The 25,173-nt window shown below is 45.4% G+C and overlaps 2 protein-coding genes across 2 annotated transcripts; both read right to left on the bottom strand.

The window, feature by feature from the left end:
- Positions 1 to 1,127: 1,127 nt before the first annotated feature.
- Positions 1,128 to 14,412, bottom strand: LOC127203652 (cytochrome c oxidase subunit 7A-related protein, mitochondrial). The gene is made up of 3 exons (XM_051162517.1): positions 14,025 to 14,412; positions 3,587 to 3,715; positions 1,128 to 1,951 (listed from the first exon to the last, which is right to left on the bottom strand). Exons 1-3 carry the CDS (start codon positions 14,094 to 14,096, stop codon positions 1,811 to 1,813), a joined length of 342 nt encoding a protein of 113 aa, XP_051018474.1. The 5' UTR covers positions 14,097 to 14,412; the 3' UTR covers positions 1,128 to 1,810.
- An 8,787-nt stretch (positions 14,413 to 23,199) lies between these two features.
- Positions 23,200 to 23,634, bottom strand: LOC127203473 (40S ribosomal protein S15a-like). Its single transcript, XM_051162300.1, has one exon. The coding sequence runs from the start codon at positions 23,632 to 23,634 to the stop codon at positions 23,242 to 23,244; it is 393 nt and encodes a 130-aa protein (XP_051018257.1). The 3' UTR covers positions 23,200 to 23,241.
- Positions 23,635 to 25,173: the final 1,539 nt, after the last annotated feature.

The following is a 25,173-nucleotide window of genomic DNA, read 5'->3' as shown; positions in this document are numbered from 1 at the left end:
ACACCAGGTGTATAGGTACACACACACACACACACACACACACACACACACACACACACACAGAGAGAGAGAGAGAGAGAGAGAGAGAGAGAGAGAGAGAGAGAGAGAGATAAATAAATCTAAATTTAAAAAAATGTTTTCTGTGTATGAGTGCGTCTATGCATCATGTGCATGCCTGGTGCCTGCAGGAAGCCAAAAAAGGGTGACAGACACCAGGAACTGGAGCTACAGCTGGGGATAAGCTGTATGTGGGTGCTAGTAATTGAACCTAGGTCCCTGAAAACATACTAAAAATCTGCTGTTGCACGTTTTCTCTAAGACAGGGTCTTCATGTAGCTCAGGTTGGTCTCAAACTTCTGGTGCTGTGCCAGCCTCCAGACTATGAGAAGGCAGGCATGAGCTAATGCCACACTTATTCTCAAGAAGGCACTGTGCTGTGCTGCGGCAAGACGCAGACCATGAGCTACATGCATTATGCCAGCTTTCAGTGCTGACAAAGGCCAAGTGAGCTTGGGACAGATGAACTGTGCATTTTACAGGTCCACTTCACTACGCAGCAAGCAAGAAGGAGTCTTAGAAACTACACGGAAATCAACAGTATGCCATTAGAATCCCATCACCTGACTCTGAAAAACTGTCTTGTAGAGATGGCGCTGGACTGCAGAGATGGCTCAGTGGCTAAGAGCACTTGTTCTTGCTGAGGACCAGGGTTCAATTCCCAGAAGGTAGGCTCACAACCCACTGGAACTTAAGTCTTAGGGGGTCTGACATCCTCTTCTCATCTCCATGGGAACCAGGCACACAGATCGCACACAGACATACACATATAAAATACACGTATAACAAACAAATAAGATCTGCTGGCTAATTAAAGGGAAACCAAGAAGAATCAGGGTTAGGGTACCTCATGCTCTGTGATTATTCTGGAAGACTGTTTAATTCAAAAGAACTTTCAAGCTGGGCATGGTGGCACACACCTTTAATCCCAGCACTCCCAAGGCAGAAGCAGAGGCAGATAGATTTCTTGAGAGTTTGAGGCCAGCCTGGTCTACATAGTGAGTTCTAGGTCAGCCAGTGAAACAGAGTAAGACACTGCCAGAAAAAGAAAAAAGAAAAAAAAAAGAGAATTTCAAACTAAAACTTTTTATTCATGTATTTATTCTTCAGTCAAATAACTTAAAGCCATAGCCATACTGAAGGAGAGCTTCTGGTGCAGCTGTCTAAAGTGCAACGCTGACAGGTGTCCTCTTTCCCACAATGGAACAAACACATAACATTTCACTAAAGATCTGGGCGACACAAATAACCCTTTGAAACAAACTACCCAATAAATAGAGGCAGATTGCAAATTTCTATTAACATTTTACTGCAAGGCAGGAAAATCCTGCAGGTGACTAACTCAAACCCCCCATTTCACACACCTGACCTCTGGCTTTTGTCTTCCTCCTGTGGTTCCTGCTTAGCCACCGTCCAGCCCCAGAGGCCCTGCGCGCTGGCTGCTGTCGATGAGCTGTGCGCAGCTCTCACCCAGAAGCTCCAGGGGAATCAGGAGCACACATACAGCTTGGTGTCATTTCCTTAAACAACATTTAAACTGTCAACTGAGCTGACATCTGACAGGCCATCTGCACCTCATAAATAAACCAAAACTCTGTATTCTTATCTTTTCCTTTGTTTGCAAAAACATCAAGTAGACTATTCAAGTGGAAAAAAAAAAAAAAAAAAAAACAAAAAACAAAAACGGAAACAAAACAGAAATAATGAAAAATGGAACTTCAATGGATTTGTACCACAAAGTAACTCGGTTGACTCATTTGTTTTTGGGCTGCGAAGCCATGTAGAGGGCGATCAGGCAGTAGATAGTCCCTCCCACAGTCAGAGCCATAGTGGTCCGGTAAAGCATTTGGTCAGGAAGGCCTCGTTTCAGGTGGATGGGCACACCGTCAGCCTTCTGGAAAGCAAGAAGTGACAATGAGTTGGCGAGTATAAAAGATTTTACAACAGATTGAAGAAAACTCTGTACACAGTGAAAACTACTCCATAAACAAGCTAAGTGTGAGACTGTGGTGCATCGGAGTCTGGCAGAACACTGGGATACTTCCTTCAAAGTGGAGCTCACGATTTTAATCTGAGGTCTTTCTCCACAGTGGAGTCTGTCCGTGTTTCCAAGGCCTTCACCCTGTTATTACTGGGCCACAAGCAGAGCCCCGGGGAACGTTTAAAAAGTACAGACTATGAGCCCCTATACAAAGCGCAGGCACAGGAGTGCCCTGAGCATGTCTGCATGTAGTTAGCCTCCTCACCAGGACAGCACAGTCACAAGAGCCAGCTAACAACACACCCGTCCATCCGGAACCGGCTGCTGCCTTCCACAGCTGGCTACAGTTTCACTTACATACTCTTTGGGGCAAGCAACTGTGGAGTGATAGCTGTAATGGGCTCCCACTCCCCAGCAAGTGAGAGTCAGGTCACGTGGTGCTTGAGTATCTCTAAGTAGATTAATCACAGGAAGTATCAATTCTGGCTTCTCTCTGTTGATGACCTAAGAGGGCTCCCCAGCTTCCACCAACAGTGCAGTGAACTGTAGTACCAAGCAAGAAGTACCCAGAAGAAAAATGGCTGCCAAAAGTCACTGCATAGGGCTGGCAAGATGCTCAGGAGTTACAAGCCCTTGCTGCTCTCAGGTCAGTTCCTATAACCGCCTGTAATTTCAGCTCCAGAGGATTCAACAGCCTTTCCTGGTCTACACACACACACACACACACACACACACACACACACACACACACACACGTGGGAAGGAGTAAGCTTTGTCACAGGTGGGAGCAGTCTTGGCGGGCTTTACCCTTGGGCACCCCATGAATACCTTGTGACAGACTGAGTGGAGCCATCCTGGGTCTGGAATTCAGGAAGCAGACCTGGGAACCCCACCTGGACTTGTCTTTCTAATGGACCCTCACTGGGAGAAGGAGCCGGTCCTTCCCACGTGACTGAGGGAGTTGGGGAAGGGAGAAAAACAAAGTCGGCTGCAGGGAGAGCGTGCAGGCAGCAGCGGACAAGCTGGATCAGCACGCCGGCCAGAGAGACACCTAAGGATCCGTCCCGTGGAACGGCTACCGGAAGGTTCACTCTTTCGTCCCTTTAACCTTTTTCCTTCTTTTATAAGCTAGTTGGGTTGCATAATAAAGTTTAATTGCTAAGAAACAGAGTCAACACACACACACACACACACACACACACACACACACACAGACTTTGTACAAGTCACTGTGTGTATGACAGACATTAACAGGCACTGGCCAACTCAGTGTCATTGCATACGCTCCTGTGTCCTCTCCGTGACTATGAGGAGCCACACTGCTGAGCAATCTGAAAACCTGTGCACGTTACACGGCAATAAGGCCATTATCCCCCCTTCCCTGTTACTGGCATCTACCTGTAAAAAGGCTCTATTAGGCAATGGACCAAACTAAAGTCAGGAGTTCTATTTTTAAAAAGGGAGGCTGGGGAGAACACACTATCAGAAGCTGCCCACCCCAATCCACACACTCATGCGTCTCGGTTCTCTGCTCCTGCCTTCACTCACCTGGAAGAATTTCTGCAGCTCTGGAACTTTGTTCTTCCCGGCATAATCATACGCTGTCACACTGGAGGTCAGTTTAGTTGGAGTGGCAAAGATGATGGGCGGCGCTTCTGTGGACACCGGCTTCAAGCCCTGCAGGAGAGCGAGGGCAACAGCGTGAGTGTGCCTGGGCCGCTGAGCTAGGTCCACAAGCACACTAACCACGTAAGGGCAGGAACAGGGTCTCTGTCACTTGCATTATGGGGCCTTTGGGTGCCTCTCGGCCCTCTGACAAAACACCCTCACCTGCTTTCCCAAAGCAAACTGTCAAGAACTCTACCTGTGAGATGGGAAAGACAAGAAAGGCCCCATGTGAGCTTCGAGAAGTACTGTGTTTACTAGGCCCTTGCTGCCCTCTCTCATTGTCTGAACTGATGTCCTAACACAGAGAAGCTAAGTCAGGAAAGCGCTTGTGCTTGCAAGGAGGCCTGAGCTCACTCCCAAGCACCAAGTATGAGGCTGGGTATAGAGACAGCAGCTTGTAATCTCAACACTGGGAGGTGGAGCAGAAACAGGAGATCCTTAGGATTCACCTAGCTTAACTGGAGAGCCCCAAGGCCCAGTGAATACATAAATCAAGTGGATGGCTCCTGAGAATGAGGTTTACATCTGGCTGAGGTACACACACATGCACGAACAGAATCTAGCGCAAAAGACTACACATTAGCCAGCAGTAGTGGTGCACGCCTTTAATCTCAGCACTTGGGAAGCAGCAGAGGCAGGTAGATCACTGCGCCCCAGGCCAGCCTGGTTTACACAGCCAAAGCTACACAGAGAAACCCTGTCTCAAAAAAACAAAAAGACGGAGTGCGGAGTAGAGAGTTCTAGCAACAGGAGTCCATCACTGGCTGTTTAGAGGAGTGGAAGAGGCTGCTAGCTGAGAAGGATGGCTTTCTTTGTAAAGTTGTGCAATTGTTCTCAAATAAATGGGGGTGGGGGTGGGATGCAGAGAAGGCTCAGCCATTAAGTGTGAGGATACAAGCTCAATTGCCAGTACTCACAAGCGGTGGTTCACAATGATTGAAACCCTAGCTCCAGGGTACCTGATAGCTCTCAATTCTACAAGCACCCAAATACAGGTGTACATGCCCACACACAGACATAACACAGGTATAATACAAATATATCCTTTTTTTTTTTTTTTGAGGGTGGCCTGGATTTGATGTGTAAACCAAGGTGGCCTCAAACATATAGATCACTGGCCTCTGCCTCCCAAGATGTGGGACTAAAGTGTGTGCCACCATTCCTGGCTAAAAATAAATCTTAAACAGAACTGTAGTGGCAATGCACATGGGAGGCTTGCTGTATTGCCCTCAAACTCCTGGCCACACACAGCCCACTGGCTTCACCTTCCTAATCAGCTGGCAATAGGTACATACACCGCACTATTGAACTCTATAAACGGTGAACGGGATAGCATACTTACTACGGCTCAATACACTACTGGAAGGGGTGCTGTTGTTAGAGACAGGGTCCTCCTCACTACGTAGCCTCCACTGACCAGGAGGTCCTATGTAGACCAGGTCAGCCTTGAACTCAGTGAGGTCCACCTGCCTCTGCCCGAGTGCTGGCTTGAAGGGCTACCTTGTTGTTTTCTAAGAACCTAAGGCAGGTTCCTTGTCCAGTAGTATAGTCCAGCACCACAAAAACAAGCAAACAAACCAAAACTAAAGGGAACTCTGTCTGTTTATTATCTGAAGGTGCAAAGCTGCTAAGTAACTATACACACAAGTTCTCCATAACAACACTGCATTCTAAAGTTGAAGTTTTAAAAGTTACAAGCCAGTAAAATTATCCTTTAAATTCTAACTAGAAAAAATAAAAATTTTGGGAGGCTGGAGAGATGGCTTAGAGGTTAAGAGGTTAAGGGCTGCTCTTTCAAAGGTCCTGAGTTCAATTCCCAGCAACCACATGGTGGCTCACAACCATCTATGAGATCTGGTGCCCTCTTCTGGCCTGCACATGTACATGCAGGCAGAATACTGTATAAATAATAAATAAATAAATCTTTAAAAAATTAATAAAATTTTACATTTGAAAGAAGTTTCAAACTTAGACTATAATCACTGGAGTCCTTATTTCTCAAAGAAATCTATAATTGACAAGATCTAGAGATCAGATATTTAAAGCATCAGTGCAGAGAGAGGAGAGAGGGCGGGTAAGAATGCATTGTAGGATGGCCAGTGGTGGCCCACTCTTTCAATTCCTGCACTTGGGAGGCAGAGGCAGGTAGATCTCTGAGTTCAAGGCCAGCCTAGTCTACAAAGCCAGCCCAGGACAGGCAAGCCCATACAGAGAAACCCTGTCTTGAAAAACAAAACAAGAAACAAAGAAAGAAACCACTAATGCTGTCCCCACCAACCAGGCAAGAAGATGAATGGAACCCAAAGCCACATGAACACCGTACCGAAGTAAAGTCGGTGTGGTATGGGAACGGCCCACTAGGGTAACGCATTCACTCTCCCACGGGTATGACCAACACTTACTCTACACCAGACACGCACACAAACATCAGCTACCCCAACAGTTTAAAATGATTCCATGTATGCATTATAAAAATTCAGAATACAGACTTCTGAAATGATGTCCTACTTTGGTATCTCATCCCATCAGCTATGACGAGTTTGTCTTGTCCCCAGTGAGGTGGCTGGCCTTACTGCACTACCCGCTCATACGCAGTTGCCTGCAGTAAGAAGCATGGGCCCGACACCTCACCTCCCGTCCTCACGACAGACCGCCCTCAAGTGCGAGGCCAGGCAGAGACAGCTGACCAGTGCTGGGCGTCTGAAAAGCTGCGTACACCGGGAACTGGCTGTACACGCATGTATGCCAGTGCATCATGTGACTGCAGCCTCCAAACTGGTCTCTGTGTCCACAATGGCTGCCTGGCAGTCCACTCCTTGGCTCTGTTAAATAGAAGGCATTGCCACTGGAGACTCAAGCTCCCCAAGATGCCTATTTTACAGAACAAAACCCAAGTCCTAAACTGGGGTTTTAGATGGTGTGCACAGTGGTTTGATCCCAGTACTCTGGGAGACAGAGGCAGTGGAATAGAGTTCAAGGCCAGCCTGGTCTATAGAGTCCCAGGACAGCCATGGCCACAGAGAGAAACCCTGTCTCAAAAGCCAAACCAATCAACCAAACAAACAAAAAACCCCAAGTTCTTCTAACAGCTTTAGAGTTCTGCAAGGAGCACCCCTTCTCTTCACTCCCCTATTTCAGCCCCTTCCTTCTCCTTAAACTAACACCCCACACACCCTTCAAATGCCCCCATGAGCCTCCTTACTCTCAGCGCGTTCCTCTGTCTGGAATGCTCCTCAGATGTCTACACAGCTTATGCATTCCCATCTTCTTACATCACCCCAGGGAAAGTCTTCAAATACCCCCCCCCCCGAACTTGGCTTTTGTTTGCTTAAGACAGCCCCATGTATCCTAAGCTCGCCCTTAATTCACTTGTAGCCCAGGCTGGACTCGAACTCCTGATCCTCCTGCCTCTGCCTCCCAAGTGACAGGATTATAGTAGCATAGAACACCGTGGACTTGAAAACACTGAAGCCTACTACCTGGCACTAGATGGCAGAGCTTCTCCTCCTGTGGCAAGGGGGAAACTCCTGGAAGATTCATTAAAATACATGAAATCCGGCTTTACCTTTTTTTCACTGCTAGGGTTTGAACCCAGAGCCTTATTCATGGTAAGCAAGTGTTCTACCACTGAGCCACGCCCCAGCTTCAGACTTCACTTTTTAATACTGATTCTGTACATAGTCCCTACCTCTGTAACAGTTTACGACACTTAAATTCTTCCTGTTTAATTGCTAAAAAGCAGGAAAGGAATGTGACCTGGAGACTGAAAACAGGGACACAAGAATGCTACACAGGAGACCGTCAGCCTCTAACTGCTCCAAACTGTATGTTTTGGGTTTTGCTTTTCTTTCCTTAGTATTTTTGGTTTTTTTCGAGACAGGGTTTCTCTCTGTAGCCTTGGCTGTCCTGGACTTGCTTTTGTAGCCCAGGCTGGCCTCCAACTCAGAGAGCGCCGCCCTGCCTCTATGTTTTGCCTAGAACTTACCCTGTACCCAAGGGTGACCTTGGACTCCTGATTCTCCTGCTTCTAGTCTCTACGGTGGAGTTACTCAGCTGTGCCAGGGCACTGGGCTCAATTTTTAAAGAAATGATATGGTTTATTAGGTACAGTGTGAGCAGTAGTGGGCTCGGCAGTGCTGGTATAGTGTCTAGCTCAAATTTAAATAAAAAAGGATTTATTTTTAAATTATGTGTATTTTGTGGGGGAGGGGTGGCACATCTGTGTACATGTGAATTCAAGTGTCTGAGGAGCCTGAAGGTGGAGTGTGTACTAATTAATGGAACAGGCATCTCTCCAGCCCCAAGTTGAAATGTTTAAAGACAAAAAGCAAACCTGATCTTCCTCCTAAAGCTGATTGGCTCAGTATTTTCTTCTACCTTTTAGGTCTAAGGAAGATTGAGATAGAAAATTATCTCATTTTTAAAAAATGTTTTTAATGGGGGCTGAAGGGAGGGCTCTGTCAGGAGCACTTGTTGCTCTTGCTGAGGACTCACATGGTGGCTCACAAGCACCCTTAAGGGGATCCAGGCAACGTATATATACAAATGCAGGTAAAACACTCATAAATTACACATAAAATAAATTGCTTTTAAATGTTAGAAACCTGAGGTTGGAGAGATGGCTCAGAGGTTAAGAGCACTGTCTGCTCTTCCAAAGGTCCCGAGTTTAGTTCCCAGCAACCACACGGTGGCTCACAACCATCTGTAATGAGATCTGGTGTCCTCTACTGGTGTGCAGGCATACATGCAGGCTGAACACTATATATATAATAAATAAATCTAAAAAATAAAAAATAAAAGAAGTATGTTGTCAGAGACATGAGGACAAGTCGTAGAGGCTTTGCTTGACTAAGTTCCAAAGATCTCCAGCTGATCAGCCCTGTCCTTAAATATTATCTATGGCCCATGTCTATATATGGAATAATTTTGACTAAAAACTATTTTGAAATCTGCCTTTTCTCCTAGAACTGCCTTTCTCTCTATTTCTCACTTTGACTGAGCTCAGCCCTAATGAAATTTACACAGGGAAAACTTTTTCCCACAGAGAATGTTGAAAGAAGGCATCTGGCCAAAGGCTTGAGACAACGAGAGTTCTTGGTCCTGACTGTTGTGAGCAGCCAGACAGAAACTGCTTGGAAGAAAGTTAAAACCTTGACATAATAGTACCTGGCTAGACACTGTTAGCTGCAGAAAAGTTTCTTTAGAATCTGCTTTGAGAGCAATAGAAGGTGGCTAGGAAAGTCATACTTTACAGATATTTTACAATAGAGGACCCCTTGGCGGTTAGCCTAGGTTTGGATAAAGATGGATAGCACACCTGTTGGTTTGGGATTGGTCAGGTTATGCTGACCATTGCTTGGATATTGATTGATTTTTGCTATATGCTTTATTGTAGGTTATACAGAACCATTTGTGTTTCTTTGTTAGATTGTTTTCTTGCTCTGTTAATTTTTAAATACTCTATTGATTATAAAAGATAAAAAAAATTATGATGTAATCTGTAATGAAAAAATTGAACTTCACTTTTAAAAAAGTACTACGGTTGGCCCAAGAGGAATGGAGTTCTCCTGGGCTGGAAGACCTTTCAGTTTTGCACCGTGATTTATGTCTGGGCCTCAATATCTTTTTTCTCCTCCTTTCCTCAATCTCCCCATAACAATTAGTTCCTTTAACTAATTGTTCACCAACAGTTGGTTCCTTTAACTAATTGTTCCCTGCCAGCTCAGTTCTCCCTACCAAGGAACCATCTCTTTTCCCCAAGCTGGTCTACAAGAGTATGTTAAAAAAAAGAAAGAAAGAAAGAAAGAAAAAAAAGTTCACCTGATTTATGACTGGAAACCAGCTTAAATCTCCAGTGACACAAATCATTTCTAGCTGAAGCTGGACAGTCTCACCATGTGCCTTTGCCACCTCACACTCCAAATGCCTCAAACTCACTGTCAACCCTCTCAGGAGCTCCCTGTCTCTATGGAGAGCACTGCCACCCTCCGATCCCTTCAGCATCTTGGACACTCCTTCCTGATCCCCAGCATGGCACTCATCAATAAGATGGCATATTGTTCCCCAGCTTTCTGCATCCAATCTTCTATTCATTTCTTATAAAATCTAGTTATTTTACCATAGGCTTTCATGATTCCTTTCCACAGCCAAACTTACTGGCTCAGTAACCCTCCTCCATCCCGCTCCTCCCATCCCGCTCCTCCCATCCTGCTCCTCCCGCACTTCCCCACACCAGGACTATCATTTCTAGTATCCAGGCTAGAATTGCCAGGTCATATAGTAAAATTATATTCCCTTTTAAAGAAACTACCTGTACTAGCCACTTTTATGCCAACTGGACATAAGCTAGAGTTATCAGGGGATTGGGATTCTCAATTAAGAAAATGCCCCCACCAGACTGGCCTGTAAGTGGTACTACTCCTGGGCTGCTGGTCCTCAGTGCTGAGCAAGGCAAGAGGAGCAAGCTGGTAAACAGGGTTCCTCTATGGCCTCTCCTTCAGTTCCTACTGCTATTCATTTAGCTATGGAGTGTAACTACAGAGTTGTAAGACAAAATAAACCCTTTGCTCCCCAAGTTGTTTTTGGTCTGATGTTTATCACAGCAATAAACACTCTAAGACATTACCAAATTGCATTCCAAAGTGGCTGCACCATTTTAAATTCTCTCCAGCAATGTAGTAGGCTTCTGGTTTCCCTCTATCTTCATTTCTACAAGCAACTGTCTGTCTTTTTTATTACAGGCATTCAGGCAGACATGAAGTGGCATTTCACTGCAGTCTTGATTTACCTTTTCATGTGGCACACATCACAAAAAATCAGCCACTGTGAAGTGTTCTGCGAACAATTAGTTGCCATCAAGTTGACTTACAACTCTCTCTGCTACTTTTATACAAGTAGCAGTTCCATATTTGGTTATTTAATGCATGCTACTTATTCTCTTTATGTAATATTGAATATTCCAAGTATTTTCATTTTACAATGCACTGTGTCCAAGAAAGAAGACAAAATACTACTAATTATCAGAATCCGAGCACCGGGGAGGGGGGCCAGCAGGCAGAGGAGTGATCCTCATGAGGCAAGAAGAGAATCCAATTCCACATGACTAAGTCGGTGTTGGTTCAAACTCCTAGACTCTGACCCCGAGCAGTTTATTTTCTACATATTTAAACGCAGTACAACTTTGGAAAAACATTTCTCCTTGACAGTTATAACAACAAAGTTTAAGGCATGAGCACATTGAAACTCTTTTGCAAAATACCTTTTTAGCAAAGTACCTCTTCTGAGAGAATAGGTTCTACTGACTGAGAAACAGTGCTCAGAAGTCTGAGGTAAACAAAATACTCTGGGGGGTTAGAGGTGAAGCCTGGACATACAGATAGCAAAAGATCACCAGGCTACTAAATGCATCCTTTCCCAGCTTTCCAAGTGAAAATGGGTGTAAATCCCTTCCATTGAAGAGAAAAGCCTGTCAGTTTAACATTCCTGGTTTCCCTAGTGCTGTCTGTGGGCACGAGCCCCTGAAGGAACTGCTACAGTCACTGAAGCCGCCATTTATCTAATGCCCATGCTAAACTGCTTCTTTCAACATAGCCTGGGGAAACTGGAGATGAGCTGGACATGTAGCTCAGTGGTAACGCCCTTGTCCAGCAGATAAGAAGTCTTGGGCTCAATCTCCACAACCATGAGAATAAAACCTTTAAGTAACTTAGAAATTCTAATACTGCGGTGAAATCTAATTCAAGGGAGCTCCCCCACCTCCCTAAAAACCTGAAAGTCCTGCCTCAAGAAGGACACCTTTAGGTAATCCCTGCTCTGAATGCCAATTTTATTTCAATGTCACTTGGTCAGATTTTATTTTCTCCTTCTAAGCAACAGAACTTAGGTTATGCCTGGATTATATCAAAAGCGTATCTCTAGGACTAGAGAGATGGTGCAGCAGTTAAGAGCACTGGCTGCTCTCTGGAGAGGGCACAGGTTTAATTCCAGTACCCACATGGTGGCTCACAACTGTCTGTAACTCCAGTTCCAGGGGATTGGGAACCTCTTCTGGCTTCTGCAGGCCCTAGGCAGGCACACTGTGCACAGACTTACATGCAGACAAAACACTCATGAATATGAAAAATAAATTAAATTAAAAAGCACATCTACAGCCATCACAAAAAACCTGTGACACAGAGATAGTGAGACATTCATAAATATAACATGAAAGAACCTCAAAAGTACATAAAATAAGCCGTACACAGGAGAGTGTATGTTGTAGGGCTTACAGGGGGTTCAAAAAATTGGCAAAACTATATTGATAAATGTCAAAAATAGGAAGGCAGACAGGGATTTTTCATAGAGTATGTGAGGCCTTTGTAAAGGTGGTATTATTAGTGACCTGCAAACCAATAAAGAAGTGGGTTACAGGACACACGCATGCCATAGCATACCCTCTCTATGCAGTGGAAAGACACTATAGAAGACACAATGGAAACAGCCATTTCCCTACATCTTCTGAGCAAGAAATCAATCAACATCCTGGCAATTCTTTCCTTATAACTCAGTACATTGGGTTCTAGTGACACCACACTAGCTCTCCTTCTAACTCTGGACTGTAATCTGAGTGAATTTTTCTCATTTCCCTTCACATTACTATAACAGTCTCTTTTTTTCTTCTCTTTCTTTTGTTTTTATTTTATTATTATTATTATTATTATTATTATTATTTTTTTTTTTTTTATTTTTTTTTTTTTTTTTTGGTTTTTCGAGACAGGGTTTCTCTGTGTAGCCTTGGCTGTCCTGGACTCACTTTGTAGACCAGGCTGGCCTCGAACTCACAGCGATCCGCCTGCCTCTGCCACCCGAGTGCTGGGATTAAAGGCGTGCGCCACCACGCCCGGCTCTCTTTTGTTTTTAAAAATGATTTATTTACTTATTTTACCCAAGAGTGCTCTATCTGCATTTACACCTGCATGCCAGAAGAGGGCATCAGATCCCAGTATGGATGGTTGTGAACCACTATGTATTGCTGGGATCTGAACTCAGGACCTCTCCATGAACAGACAGTGTTCTTAACCACTGAGCCATCTCTCCAGCCCCGGTCTCTTTTTCTTTTACGTACTTCCTGAATGACCGCTCCCATCAACAAAAAGTCTATACTACCAATCACGGGCTGAAAACTGCCAGGTCTATTAAGCACTGTATTTATAAACTCGGTTGCTACCAGACTTGCCATCTTCAAAAGCTGATCACATAAAAAACTCACGACTTTCTTCTCATCCTCCCTAAAAGTAAACTCACCCCTTCTTGACCTCCTTTATCCTGAAAACACAACTAGTCTTGGAGTGAAACCATACTTAAACACGCTCCCTTAAACAAGATGTAGTGTCCTATGGAACTAGCAAAGAGTCAACAATAACAGGGCATCTTTTACAGCCCATTAGGGTCATTTATTATTCTAGTTAAGGTTTTCCAGCTTCTTGTTCTATCAAGCCTCTCACACTACTCTGAACAATGATTCACATCTGGAGAATATATATAGCATTTATCCACCACCAACCATCTGGGGGGAAAAAAAGCTGCTCATTTGACACATATCGCATTTAACCCAAATTAATGCTGCCCTGACTTAGAAAGGGCTCACAGCAAAAGTAGCAGTCAAGGTCACAAAATTAAGCCTGCTAAATTCAGTACCGGTATGAATGGAACTCTAAAACACCACATTTTCAAACACCGAGTCTGAAGATGGAAAGCCATTGGTAGGCTCTAAGCGGAACCCGAACAATGTCAGATCGCCCAATGGTCACCTTCTGCTCCTTTATAATTAACGAAAGTGACACCTCGTTGGGTGTCACTTCCCATGCTTTCCCGAGTATGGGAAGAAATCCCTGCCTTATGATGGGCAAGCCTCTCAATCCCGCCCTCCCCACCCCTCCATTTGACAGGTGGGTGAAGCTGCTTTCTGGGCTGTAACAGGGGTATCGAGGGAAGGTCACAAAGGCCACCTCAACGAGAGAAAGCTGAAACGCCATTCAGGTAAGTCACTTTCTGAGCATCACAGACTCTACGCGAAATCCATCTCAAGCAGCCACCTCAGGGGTCACCTTGAACCCCGCAGGGTATCAAACCGAACTTCTGTGCCATGCAAACCTTGCCTAGGTCGCACTACACAGAGAGAAGCCTTGGCGACTGCTACAAGCCTGGGAGATAGTACAGATACCAGGAGACACGAACAAACCGAACCGGTAGGCCAGCGGAAACCTCTCCCGGCTCGGACCCCGGCCACTCCGCCTCGGGCCGCCGTTTTCCCGCCCAAGGCGGCGCGGCATAACCGTACCTGCGGATTATAGGCTTCCGAAGCCCAAGCTCCAGCCAACTTCTGCGTGAAACCGCTAAACTTGTAGTACATGTCGGCGGAGCCCGGTTTCGCACCGCCGCTGCCTGTGCGACCGCCCTAGGGAAGGACCCCGCTTCCCCTTTGGCCTGCTTAAAGCTCAGCGCAAGGGCCCCGATCCAGGATGCGGACTGTCTAGAGAGCGCCTGACTTAAAACATGTTCTTTTTCGCCACATTAGAGAAACAAACCATATTCTCAAGACCTAGAAACGAAAAGCAGCTGAAAAGAACATGGGAAGAGGCTATGCTGAGGATTTCCGAAAACGCAGGCTTCTCTAGGCCGCTCACTAAGATGCTCGCAGTGCCAAGACGCCTTGGCAAATGTGCAGGCGTCCTGTGGACCAAGCGGAAGACTGAGACAGCGTCGCAGCCGGCCGGTACGAGGGCGGGGCCTGATACTGGGGCGGGGCCTGGCACTGGGGCGGGGCCCGGCATGAGGGCGGGGTCTGGACTCTTGGCCTCCTCTGGTCCAGGCCCCGCCCCATTTGATGGTTATTTTTTATCTGTTGAGGGATATTTAGAGCCAAGGGCTGTTAGGAGTTTCACCTCAATAAATAAAAGAAAAGCTTTTTGGAGCCGGCTGTGAGTGCAACGCCTGGAAGCGAAATTCTGTCTCTACGCGAGGAAAAGTGACAGGAAAGGAGAGCGAGAGAGGGAGAGACTTTGGAGAGACTGGAGAAAAGAAGAGAGGGAAGGGAGGGAGAAAGAAGAAAGGGAGGGAGGAGAAAGGAGGGAGGAAGAGGAGAAGAGAGAGGGAAGGAGAGGAAGGGGAGGAACCTGTAGGCTTTGTGCAGAGGACACACATTTAACCTAAACTTAAGGTGCCTGTGTGTACATTTTGTTTTTGTTTTTGTTTTGTGTTTTGGTTTTGTTTTGTTTTTTTTTTTCCCGAGATACTGTTTCTCTGGGTGACCGCCCTGGCTGCCCTGGACTCACTTTGTAAACCAGGCTGGCCTCGAACTCAGAGATCCGCCTACCTCTGCCCCTCGAAGGCGTGTACCACTGCACCCGGCCATTTTACAGTTTTTGAGAGTGAGATTTTACTATCTTCTGCATTTATGGGGATTGGTTGCTCTTGTCTTTCCTGGCCCCTGTTCTTTGAGATAAACACCTGCAAGGGAGGTGACTGGGAACACTTGTGAAATCTCTACCATCTGCTTAAACCTTTCTGGTTACAATGTAGCTTCCACTGTGGGTCAAATACTATAATAAAAGGAACGCACTGGTTTCTTACTCTCCAGGGATGGAAGAGTTCTATCATTTAGCCAGAGGTTTTTACATACACATTATAGGTTTGTGTATCCCACCTTTTAAATGTAAGTTGGCTAATGGATAGGCAATGGTAAACTTGGCATGACATTTTCTATAAATGTATTGAATCCCCACAACGACCCTATGAATAAGTGCTATGGCCATCTCTACTTTACAGCACAGGATAATGAGGCCCCAAAACAGGAATCAACTTGCTATGGCCAGCAACTAGTGGCAGACTTAGTACTAGGCTCTAGTGTACTGTAGTGAAAATAAATAGATATAAATCCATTCTAAGAAGAAAGGAATCAAGGCTGAGGGCTCTAGGGCCAGGATGCACACTGGCATCCTGTCTTTGTATTCAGCACCTCTAATACCCTGGGCAGCAAAGATTCCAGCAGCTTCTAACGATAAGCTAATCAAAAGTTAATTCCTTGAGCTGGGAGGGCGTGGTGGCGCACACGTTTGATCCCAGCACTCCGGAGGCAGAGACAGGAGGATCTCTGTCAGTTCGAGGCCACCCTGGTCTATAAAGTGAGTCCAGGTCAGCCAGGGCTACTAAACAGAGAACCCCTGTCTCAAAAAACAAAAACAAGTTAACTCTTGTCTTAGTTATTCTATTACTGTGACAAAACACCATGACCAAAAGCAAACTGGGAAGGAAAGGGTTTCCTTGGCTTACATGTTCATATCGCTGTTCATCACCAAAGGAAGTCAGGACAGGAACTCAAACAGGGCAGGAACCTGGAGGCAGGAGCTGATGCAGAGGCCATAGAGGAGTCCTGCTTACTGACTTGCTTCACATGAACCGCTCGGCCTACTTTGTTACAGAAGCCAGGACCACCAGCCCAGGGATGACACCACCCATAATGGGCTGATCCTCCCCCATCAATCACTAATTAAGAAAATGCCTTACGGTGGGTCTTAAGGAGGCATTTTCTCAATTGATGTTCTCTCCTTTTAGATATCTCTAGCTTGTGTCAAATTAACACAAGACTAGTCAGCACATGGCCTTTACAAAGCCATGGGATAACATATAAATAAATAAATAAACAAACAAATAAATAAATAACATGCAATCTTGGTTTCCACAACTGAATGATTTGAGCCTCGTTATGACTGTTTTTGGACCTTCATTTGCCTCTTTAATGAAGGAATAGCCATCATGGCCCTGTGTTTTTCACCCACGGTTAGAGACTCACCCATTCAGGAAATTATAAAGCTTGTGCTAAGTTCATGACCTAGCCTTTTGTTCCTTTCATTCCTCCACAGTACTTGGCTACAGATAACAAGCTTAATTAACACAGTTACATCTTAGTTCTTCTAACTCAGTGGTTTGCAACCTCCCTAATGCTGCGACCCTTTCATACAGTTCCTCGCGTTGTCGTGACCCCCCAACTGTAAAATTATTTTCCTTGCTATTTCATAACTGTACTCCTGCTTCTATTATGAGCTAAAACGTAAATATCTGATATGTGACCCTTCCCCCCCCCCCGGGGGGGGTGGCCTCTATCCACATTGCTCCAATTCGTTTTAAATTAATCAATGCTGGAATTCTTTATCCTAAGGAAAAATAATAGGCTTGCTGGCAGATACTGGATGTAAGGAAAGGTTTCCCGCCCCCCCTAGGCTTATATGGAAAAAGAAAAGTGAATGGTTTAAGACAGCTCCCACCTTCCTCCTATCTTCTGGACATATTTTGGAAGAAGCAGGAGAGAATGTTGCCCAACTTGTAGCAGCGTTAAGGTGTAGCAGCTTCGTGAAGTATAAAGGTGCCTGTCAACACTGGTTATTTGCTTAAAGCCCCTGCCTTCTGATTTTAGATCCTGCAAGACATAAATTAAGACTCCTGAAAATGTTACAACAGCCGGGCTGTTCAGTGGGAGACAAAATGTCAGTAGCAGAGTGTGGGCTGGGATGTCACGTGGAGTGGCTGATCATGGAAAGATTTTTTTTTTTTTGTCTCATTTCCCAAATAAATGCAGCACACCCTGACAGTACCAAGGCGCACTTTCTTCTTCTTCTTCTTCTTCTTCTTCTTCTTCTTCTTCTTCTTCTTCTTCTTCTTCTTCTTTTTATCATGATGCCTTCAGGCTGTTCTCTACATGTTATTCTGAGGGGAAGTGACCAGGACTCAGAAGGCAAAAATCTCACCAAATGCTGAGTGAATTGAGTGGAAATGCCACTTGGAAGCATGGCTGGTGAATGAAATGGTACTTTACCATTTGTGAGGGCTGTGAGCTAATGGCCTCTGGCACGCTGCTCTATGAAAGCATCTAGGCCATGGGTGGAAAGCCAATATAAATTTTAAATTGAGTTATGCTCAACAAAGATAGGAACTGCTTTGTAAGATAATTCTTAATTTGTTGTTGTTGTTTGTTTTTCGAAGCAGGGTCTCTTTGTGTAGCCCTGGCTGTGCTGAACTCACTTTCTACACCAGGCTGGCCTTGAACTCACAGAAATCCACCTGCCTCTGCCTTCAGAGTTCTGGGATTAAAGGCGTGCGCCACCACCAGAATTGGTGTGTTTAGCCAGGTGGTGATGATGCACACCTTTAATGCCAGCACTCGGGAGGCAGAGGCAAGTGGATCTCTGTGAGTTCAAGGCCACCCTAGTCTACAGAGTGAGCTCCAGGACAGCCAAGGCTACACGGAGAAACCTTGTCTAGAGAGGAAAAAAAAGAAAAGAAAGAAAAGAAAAAAATATTTGGCCTTTTTTCTTTCTATTTTTGTTGACATATGATAGGTAAAGCAGAGCTAAGACACTTAGGCCCCATAACAATTGAGGTAATTGTGACCCCTCGTTTGGATTTTTTTCTAGTTTTTCTTGTTTCCAATGGATTCATATATTACCTGCTTTGGTGTGTGCTGTTGTTAGAAGGAGAAGTCCAAGGGGTTTTTGATAAGCATTTGTCTCAGGGATATTTACCATGAAGAAGTGATGTCCAGGGCAGAGTCCCAAAGAAGCTCTACCTCCCCTTGCTTTATTGCTTATTCTGTTGCCAAACGTGTGGATTGAACGACCCTTCCTGTCCTGGGAAATGACAGGTGTGCAGGTGAGTTGTGGCCATGCTGAGGCTGAGTCCCTGATGGCAAACGGGGTAGTCCAGGTGTGGTATCACAGTGGCACGGTGCTTTTCTAACTGTGACATGTATCTGCCATCCCCGGCAATAAATAAACATGGGTGGGAGGTAAAGGGGGTACATTTTCCCAAAGTCTGCTATTTAAAACTGCCACCAGCCATCCTCAAGAAAAGCATCTCTGGCGAAGCTTTGGAAAACCAAGCTGTCCCCGCCCCTCAGTGTTTTGAGACAGGGTTTTTCTATGTAATAAATAGCCCTGGCTGTCCTGGACTCTCTTTGTAGACCAGGCTGGTCTCGAACTCACAGCGATCTGCCTGCCTCTGCCTCCCAAGTGCTAGGATTAAAGATATGTGCCGCTGCACCTGGTGCAGCTGTCATCTCTTATTACTTTTTTGTCAAGCCCCTTAACTGGTGTGGGGGGTTTTTGTCTTCAAAAGCCTAAAATCTAGAATTCTATTGTTGCTTAAAAACAGGCCTTTGTGGAAGGCTGGCCTATTCCTAGCAGGGAGTGGAGGGGCCGAACGGCACATTTCTAGCCCAAAGGACAGGGAACACGGCAGGCAGCTGGGACCACAGTTGGGGGGACAGCTTTATTGCCGTTTGGGATGAACATATTGACATCAACTGCCTACTCTGACCTTCTTTCTCATTGTTGAATGTCAATACGGTATGCTCAAAGCCGCCTCTGATTTGCCTGCCTGCCTCCCTTGCAAGCAAGTCAAAAGCGCATCCAGAGAGATTATAGATTTAAGTCAAGTTTGGCACATCACATCTCATTTCACTGGTAAAGAAAGGCTGAAGCATGACTCATAATTTATTTTAAATCATTTTAAATACACTTAATTATGCTGCGTCAAAAAAAAAGTTGAGCTCTGGAACAAGACTCATGGTACTTTATATGAAATCATTTCTAAAGATGCAGAGTGTATAGTGCTCCGTCCATTCACTGGAAACAGTGGTCTTCTCTACCTTGGGGGTGACAGAGGGGTGCTCCTAATCCCTGAGCACCTTGGCTCTCTGCGTTGTATATGTCTGCAGAGTTGAAACATTTTACAATGTGTATATGTCCATATACACACATACAATAACACAAATTCCCTGAGAGGTGACCTGCTGTGGTGATACACACCTTGAATGGCAGCATCTGGAGTCAGAGGCAGTTGGATCACAATGAGTTTTAGGCTAGCTTGAGCGAGGTCCAGGCCAGCCAGGGCTACACAGTGAGATTCTGTCTAAAACAAAACTATCCAGAATGCATAAGATTTTCAATTTAGAAAATGCTTTCGTTGTATCAATATTCCAAGTTATAGTTAATTTAAAGTCTTCTTTCATCACCCTGAATAGATATGAGGACCTTTGAGTGACAGTTTCCAAAGGACATTTTGCCCTCCTCAGCTAATACTATAGTTCTGTTTTTTATAGACTGCTGGGATGGATGGATGATGGATGGATGGATGGATGGATGGATGGATGAGTGAGTGAGCACATCAAGAAACAAGAATGAAGCCAGGCGTGGTGGCGCACGCCTTTAATCCCAGCACTCGGGAGGCAGAGGCAGGCGGATCGCTGTGAGTTCGAGGCCAGCCTGGTCTACAAAGCGAGTCCATGATGGCCAAGGCTACACAGAGAAACCCTGTCTCGAAAAACCAAAAAAAAAAAAAAAAAAAAAAAAAAAAAAACAAGAAACAAGAATGAAGAAATGAACAAACGCTACCTCCACACATCACAGTACGAATGAGCAACCATCTGAGCAGTTACTGCCAAGAGCGTGCCGACAGCCGTGGATACTGGCACCTGAAAGAAAAGGAATTGAAGAACCATGCACTTGAAACTAAATGTAGTGGCACATACCTGTAATCCCAGCACTTAGGAGCTAGACACAGGAGGATAAGGAGTTCAAGACCAGCCTTAGCTACATAGCGAGTTTGAGACCAGTCTGGACCACAGACACCCTTGGTCAAAGGCAACAACAGAAGGAAAACAAACACAAAAGAGACCTCTGGGCTTGATAGTAGCACTCCTGCTTGGCATACAGGAAGTCCTGGGTTTTACCTCTGTTGTCATCAAATAATAAATACCAGCATGCTCCTGGATCTCATTTGGATGATTGGCAGGCCGTTTTCTTCTGAGCCAGTTTTTGGGAGACCCTACCTGAACCTATCCATATGAAAATATGGAGTGCTTTTCATCCCTGCCAGTCTGGATGTCCTGATCATAGTAGACTCTGAATCTCCCAGGGTTGTGTCCTTGTAACTAGTTCATTAGCCCCTGTTGGCCATTGAATGAAATTCTAATACAACAAGCTAATAGAATTAAATATGACAATATGGCTGGAAAGCTTAAAGAATATATATAAAGGAAAACAATCCCTGGGGGTCTAGCCTATCTGTAAAGTGCTCACCACAGAAGTGTAAGTCCCTGAGTTTGAGCCTCAGAACCCACACACACAAAACGCCAAGCATTGTGGCAAACTCATATACCAACAGCGGGAGGCAGAGACAAGCAGATCTCTGAGGCTCACTTGTGAGATGCAGAGAGACCCTGCCTTAAAAGATAAAGTGCACAATGACTGAGGGATGACACCTGAGGCTTGTCCTCTGGCCTATCTTATCTACCGTTTGTGCACATGTTCACATGGGCAAGTACACATGAGAGAGAGAGAGAGAGAGAGAGAGAGAGAGAGAGAGAGAGAGAGAGAGAGAGAGAGAGAAGAGAGCAAGCAAGGGGCCAGGCCTGTATGGGAAGTAATGTTACCAAAACGACAGCCACAACAACAACAACAACAAAAACCCAAACAAACAAAAACAGCAAAAGTTGATCTGTAGTCACTGTTACAAAACAAAAATGAATAATCATGCATTAGGATTTTCCATCTTTTGTTTCTTGCGGTTTTATAAAAACATTTATTAATTTGTATGTCCTTGGGGAGGGGCACTTGTAGGAGTCTGTTTTCTCTTCTACCATGTAGCCTGTCAGGCTTGGCAACAGTCGCCTTTGTCCATTGAGCCATCTTGCTGGCCCTGGACTTGGTGTTAGTCTACAGCTAGGGGAGTCACAGGACCTGGAAGGAGCTCAGCTGGTACAGTGCTGAGCTGGCAAGGCATGAAGCCCTGGAGGCATGGTGACAGGGACCTGCTATCCCAGAACTCTGGAGGAGACGTGGGATCAGAAGCTCAGGGTTATGACAAGTTGGCTTTGACAGAGCAAGCTGGAAGCCAGCCTTATACACAGACCCTGTCTCAAAGGTAAGTAAGAGGGAGGGGTTATAATGAAAAGTTGAACCTAAAAACCCCTGTTTCCACTGTCTCCTTTGCTCTTTCCTCCTCCTTTCTTATCTTCCCAAGGAAGGTAAAGTTAAGACTGTGACACAGCAAGAGCGGAACTGTCCTGTGGATCCCAAATGAAAATAGAGACATGAAATCTGGGTCTAAAGCTTGAAATTCAAGTCGAAGAGTCTGGTGTCTCTTGAAACTAACAGCTAGCTTTTGACATCGGCATTCACTTAAAAATAAGATTGTTAGCCAGGCGTGGTGGCGCACACCTTTAATCCCAGCACTCAGGAGGCAGAGGCAGGCTGATCACTGTGAATTCAAGGCCAGCGTGAGTCTAGGACAGCTAAGGCTACACAGAGAAACCCTGTCTTGGAAAACAAAACAAAACAAAAACAACAAAAAACAACACAACACAACAACAAAACACCATCAGGGATGGAGAGATGGCTCATTAGTTCAATTCCCAGCAAGGACTTGGTGGCTCACAACCAACTCTAATAAGATCTAGTGCCCTCTTCTGGCTTGCAGGCAGAATACTTTATACATAATAAATAAATAAATCTTTTTTAAAAAATCAGAATGTTCTAGCTTTCTTTTCCTTATTTTATTTGTTTGTTGTATTAGGGACTCACTGTGTAGCTAATGTGGGCCCCAAATTGGAAATCTTCCTACTTCAGTGCTTATGCTACCATACGCAGCTCAGATAATTTTCATTATTTTTAAAAAAGATTTATTTATTATTTATACAGTATTCTCCCTGTATATACGCCTTCACTCCATAAGAGGGCATGAGATCTCATTATAGATGGTTATGAGCCACCATATGGTTGCTGGAAATCGAACTCAGGACCTTTGGAAGAAGAGCCAGCACTCTTAACCTTTGAGCCATCTCTCCAGCCCCTAATTTTTATTCTTAAAATTAAGATTCTTAAAAATTTAATATGGGGCTGAAGAGATGTCTCAGAGCACTGACTGCTCTTCCAGAGGTCCTGAGTTCAATTCCCAGCAACCACGTGGTGGCTTACAACCTTCTGTAATGTGATCTAATGTGCACTGTGTATACATATTAAATAAAGAAATCTTTTTTAAAAATTTAACATGCATTTGTGTGAAGAGGTGCCAAAGTGCACATGTCAAAAGGTAGGGCATTGGAATCAGCTCTTTCCTTCTACCATGTTGGTCCCAGGGCTCCATGTCATTGGTCCCAGGGCTCCATGTCACTGGTCCCAGGGCTCCATGTCATTGGTCCCAGGGCTCCATGTCACTGGTCCTAGGGCTCCATGTCACTGGTCCCAGGGGTCCATGTCATTGGTCCCAGGGCTCCATGTCACTGGTCCCAGGGCTCCATGTTGTCAGGCTGAGTGGCAAGAACCTTTACCTATCCACCAAACCATCTTATGAGATCATTTCGGATGCCAAAGCCATTCTTTCGCTTATCTCCCTTCTTGCTCACAGTGGAAAGTTGGCACGTTTTGTTACTGTGTGAGAGCCAACGTTAGGTTTAATTTTTTTTTTCACAGTCCACGGAGGCTTTTTATTTATATTTTACATCTCTAGAAAAAGAATCCCAGGATTTTCCCTCCTGTGTGTTTTCGTCTTGCTTCTTCATGGTCCATGATGCCGGCTGAGGTTGTCAGTACAATGAAGCCAAACTGATGGGACGGGAGCAGATTGTTCTGCCATTTTTCTAGGTCCTTAAGTTGCACATCAAATCCAGGGCTGATCACGCCACACTTGTTCAGCCTGCCTGTGAGGTTCACAACAATTTTCCCAGCTCTGTGGTCATCAATAATCTCAAATTCACCGATGTAGCCATGGTTCATCATCACAGTCAGGAAGCGGACGATGACTTTGGAGCATGGCCTGATGAGGACCTGGTGTTTGCCTCTCTTCTCGGCGTTGTTGATGCTCGTGAGAGCATCTGCCAGGACACTCATGTGCACCATGGTGACGGCACAGAAAGATGGTGGAGAGAGAGGTTTAAGTTTTAATAATTACTGTACCTAATAGAGCCATATAAGCCCTTGCCCAAGGACAGGTACTTCCTGAGATGTTGGGAGCTGTTTATATAAGATAACAAGCCATGAGCTGGAGAGATGGCTCAGTGGTTAAGAGCACTGCCTGCTTTTTCAGAGGACCAGGGTTCAACTCCCAGAACCCACGTGGCAGCTCACAGCTGCCTGTAACTCCAAGATCTAACATCCTTGCATAGGCATGCATGCAGGCAAAACACCCATGCGAATAAAATAAAAATAAACACATTAAAAAAAAAAAAAAAAGATAGCCAGCCACATGTTTTCACTTTCCTAAACAAGTTTGGTTGACCCAGCGGCACCAGATATGCTTAACGGCCCCAAGGTCGGAGGTGAGTAGGCAGGAAGTACATCCGAATGCATGCTTGTCCCCAAGTCGGATGAAGGTGGGTTTGCGTTTATAAGCACCTGGCCAGCGTAGCTCGTGGTCATTTTCTGAGACCCCTGGAATGGACCTGGTCAGAGTGCATCATCCTCGCCAGTATTTAATTAAAGCTCGCTTCAAATTTGGCTCAGACTTGCGGTAGTGCTCTTATTCTCGCCCGGTTTTGTGTGTTGTGCTAGACTTGTGCTCTACCAGTGAGCTCTCCAACCACGGCCCCTTCCACTCAGTTTCCTGCTACACAGAGACCCAACGTGATAGTCCTAAAATAACCATTAGAAGGGGGCAACAGGTGGGGGGGGGCGCGGGGGCAGGGGAGCCGGGCGTAGTGGACCACGCCTTTAATCCCAGTACTCCGGAGGCAGAGGCAGGCAGATCTTTGTGAGTTCAAGGCCAGACTAGTCAAAAAATCAGGCCAGGACAGCCAGGGCTACACAGAGAAACCCTGTCTCAAAAATCAAACAAACAAACAAAAAACCCACCAAAAACCAAACCCAGCCAACGAAACAACCACCCAACCAAAAAAAAAAAAAGGGGGGGGGAGTGGGGATGGGCAGGGGGACAGGCTGCACCTGGCCAACCTGGATTTGAGTGCCAGCTTATCCTTGGCCAGCTAGGTTACCTGGGGCAGCTCACCCCCCCAGCTCTTCCTCCCAGGCAAATCACAGGATTATATGGGATTAGCAGGCAGAGAAGACCTGTCTGTTCAGTGCAGACTCAGTATGCCAAGTGCTTCCAAAATGGCGGCCATAGGGAGGAATGGGCCTTGAGTCTGGTAAGGAAAGGCCGTGGACACGAGAGCTCTTAAAAACTGTGGTGAGGATGCTGAAGTGTAGCTCTCCACAGCGGATGGCTTCTGGAGGCGATGCTGGTGAGGAAGGACTCCATTTTCCTTAAGGGGCTGCCGCTGGGAGTTTGATCGTGCTCCAGTGAGTATATTGGCAACACAAATTGTACTTGAGTTTCTATTTTTCTTCTCTTTGTGCGGAGGAGGGGGGGTCCCCCAAAGGGTTGAAGGGCAGACTTGGGAGGACTAGGAAGTGAGGGTATTCAAGGTTCATGATATGAAA

This window comes from Acomys russatus, chromosome 1 (genome assembly GCF_903995435.1).
Source record: "Acomys russatus chromosome 1, mAcoRus1.1, whole genome shotgun sequence".
Classification (NCBI taxonomy): domain Eukaryota; kingdom Metazoa; phylum Chordata; class Mammalia; order Rodentia; family Muridae; genus Acomys; species Acomys russatus.
The sequence above is the reverse complement of the archived record's forward strand: the minus strand, read 5'-3'. Positions and strand labels throughout refer to the sequence as shown.

Bases quoted from the DNA above. Each gene is read 5' to 3' on its own strand.
- LOC127203652 (XM_051162517.1), bottom strand. From the start codon at position 14,096: ATGTACTACAAGTTTAGCGGTTTCACGCAGAAGTTGGCTGGAGCTTGG. The intron at 3,716-14,024 runs GTACGGTTATGC...GCTCTCCTGCAG, and splicing joins CGGAAGCCTATAATCCGCAG to GGCTTGAAGCCGGTGTCCAC. The intron at 1,952-3,586 runs GTGAGTGAAGGC...CTTGCTTTCCAG, and splicing joins AGCTGCAGAAATTCTTCCAG to AAGGCTGACGGTGTGCCCAT.
- LOC127203473 (XM_051162300.1), bottom strand. From the start codon at position 23,634: ATGGTGCACATGAGTGTCCTGGCAGATGCTCTCACGAGCATCAACAAC.